At 46.0% G+C, this 1188-nt stretch overlaps 1 protein-coding gene across 1 annotated transcript in view; it reads left to right on the forward strand.

The window, feature by feature from the left end:
* The window catches only part of T265_07483 (hypothetical protein), a gene marked incomplete at both ends in the record, with an annotated part of 9097 nt that extends 8395 nt beyond the window's left edge, over positions 1-702 (forward strand). Inside the window, 2 exons of the mRNA XM_009173016.1 lie at positions 188-468; positions 562-702. Of these exons, the coding sequence (XP_009171280.1) occupies positions 188-468; positions 562-702 (422 nt within the window). The remainder of the gene's footprint in view (positions 1-187; positions 469-561) is intronic.
* Positions 703-1188: the final 486 nt, after the last annotated feature.

Genomic DNA, 1188 nt, shown 5'->3' on the forward strand with positions numbered 1-1188 from the left:
TCTAGACCGAAGGACAACCCGGACAAAACCAAGAAGAACAATGTGATATACCAACTCAACTGCAACAACTGCAACAAATTCTACGTCGGACAAACTGGCAGGAGACTATGCACACGAATAAAGGAACACAACGCGGCAGTCAGGAGACATGACCCCCTGTCCTTGATACCTATGCACGAGTACTAAGAAGACCACAAATTCAATCTGGAAAACGCCAAAAAATTTTGTCATACGGAGACACGCGACACGGACGAGAATTTCTGGAAGCATGGTAATCCACGGCAGATTCGACCAACCGGTGCATCGAACTGGATCCAATTTACGCAACTCTACGTGCACCTCAACCGGAACACTCAAGGAGGACCGAATATTGGATTCACAAACGAGGAAACAACTAACTGGAGTGAGTCAAATCAAATAAGGACAAAGAGGACAAAGATCATTTTCAACATCGACCAGACTACGACGGTGAGGGTTGCCAAGCTGGTCACGTGGAGGAGGACCGAATATTGGATTCACAAACGAGGAAACAACTAACTCCTCGGAGTCAAATCAAATAAGGACAAAGAGGACAAAGATCATTTTCAACATCGACCAGACTACGACGGTGAGGGTTGCCAAGCTCAAAGGTCACGTGGGCATCGGCGACTGAGAAGACGGGATAACAGAACAACCAATGGAAGCAGCCGACCGAACAAATAATCGCGGTCAGAGGTCATCCCCGGCTACCAGCACGTATATTAACACACACGTAACACTACTCAACGCACAACCACCAACCCACCGCTACGCACAACTACGCTCCCCAATAACGCACTGATGATGTCACCTCGATTGGTGATGAAACGTTTGCAATCAAATTGCCCAGCTCAGCGAACAAGCCAACGACCATCTACGCTACCTGAGCTACCGACACACTCACTGCATCATTCAAACTATTCTACATACCCAGGATTGCGTTGTATCGGTCTTTATAAGGTCAAAACTGAGTGATATTCAATCCTGGTTTCCTTGTTCGTTGCAATTTGCATACCCGTGGCTACCATGTAGTTTTCCAGTTCACAGACATCCGTACTAAACTTTTCAATGATTGGTGAACACAAATTTTAACGTTGGCTTATTTGGGGCACAAACCATGAAATATCGACAGTAGAGTCGATGGAAATCAAGTGTCATTTAACATGAGCT

The sequence above is a fragment of the Opisthorchis viverrini genome (assembly GCF_000715545.1).
Source record: "Opisthorchis viverrini unplaced genomic scaffold opera_v5_171, whole genome shotgun sequence".
NCBI lineage: Eukaryota > Metazoa > Platyhelminthes > Trematoda > Opisthorchiida > Opisthorchiidae > Opisthorchis > Opisthorchis viverrini.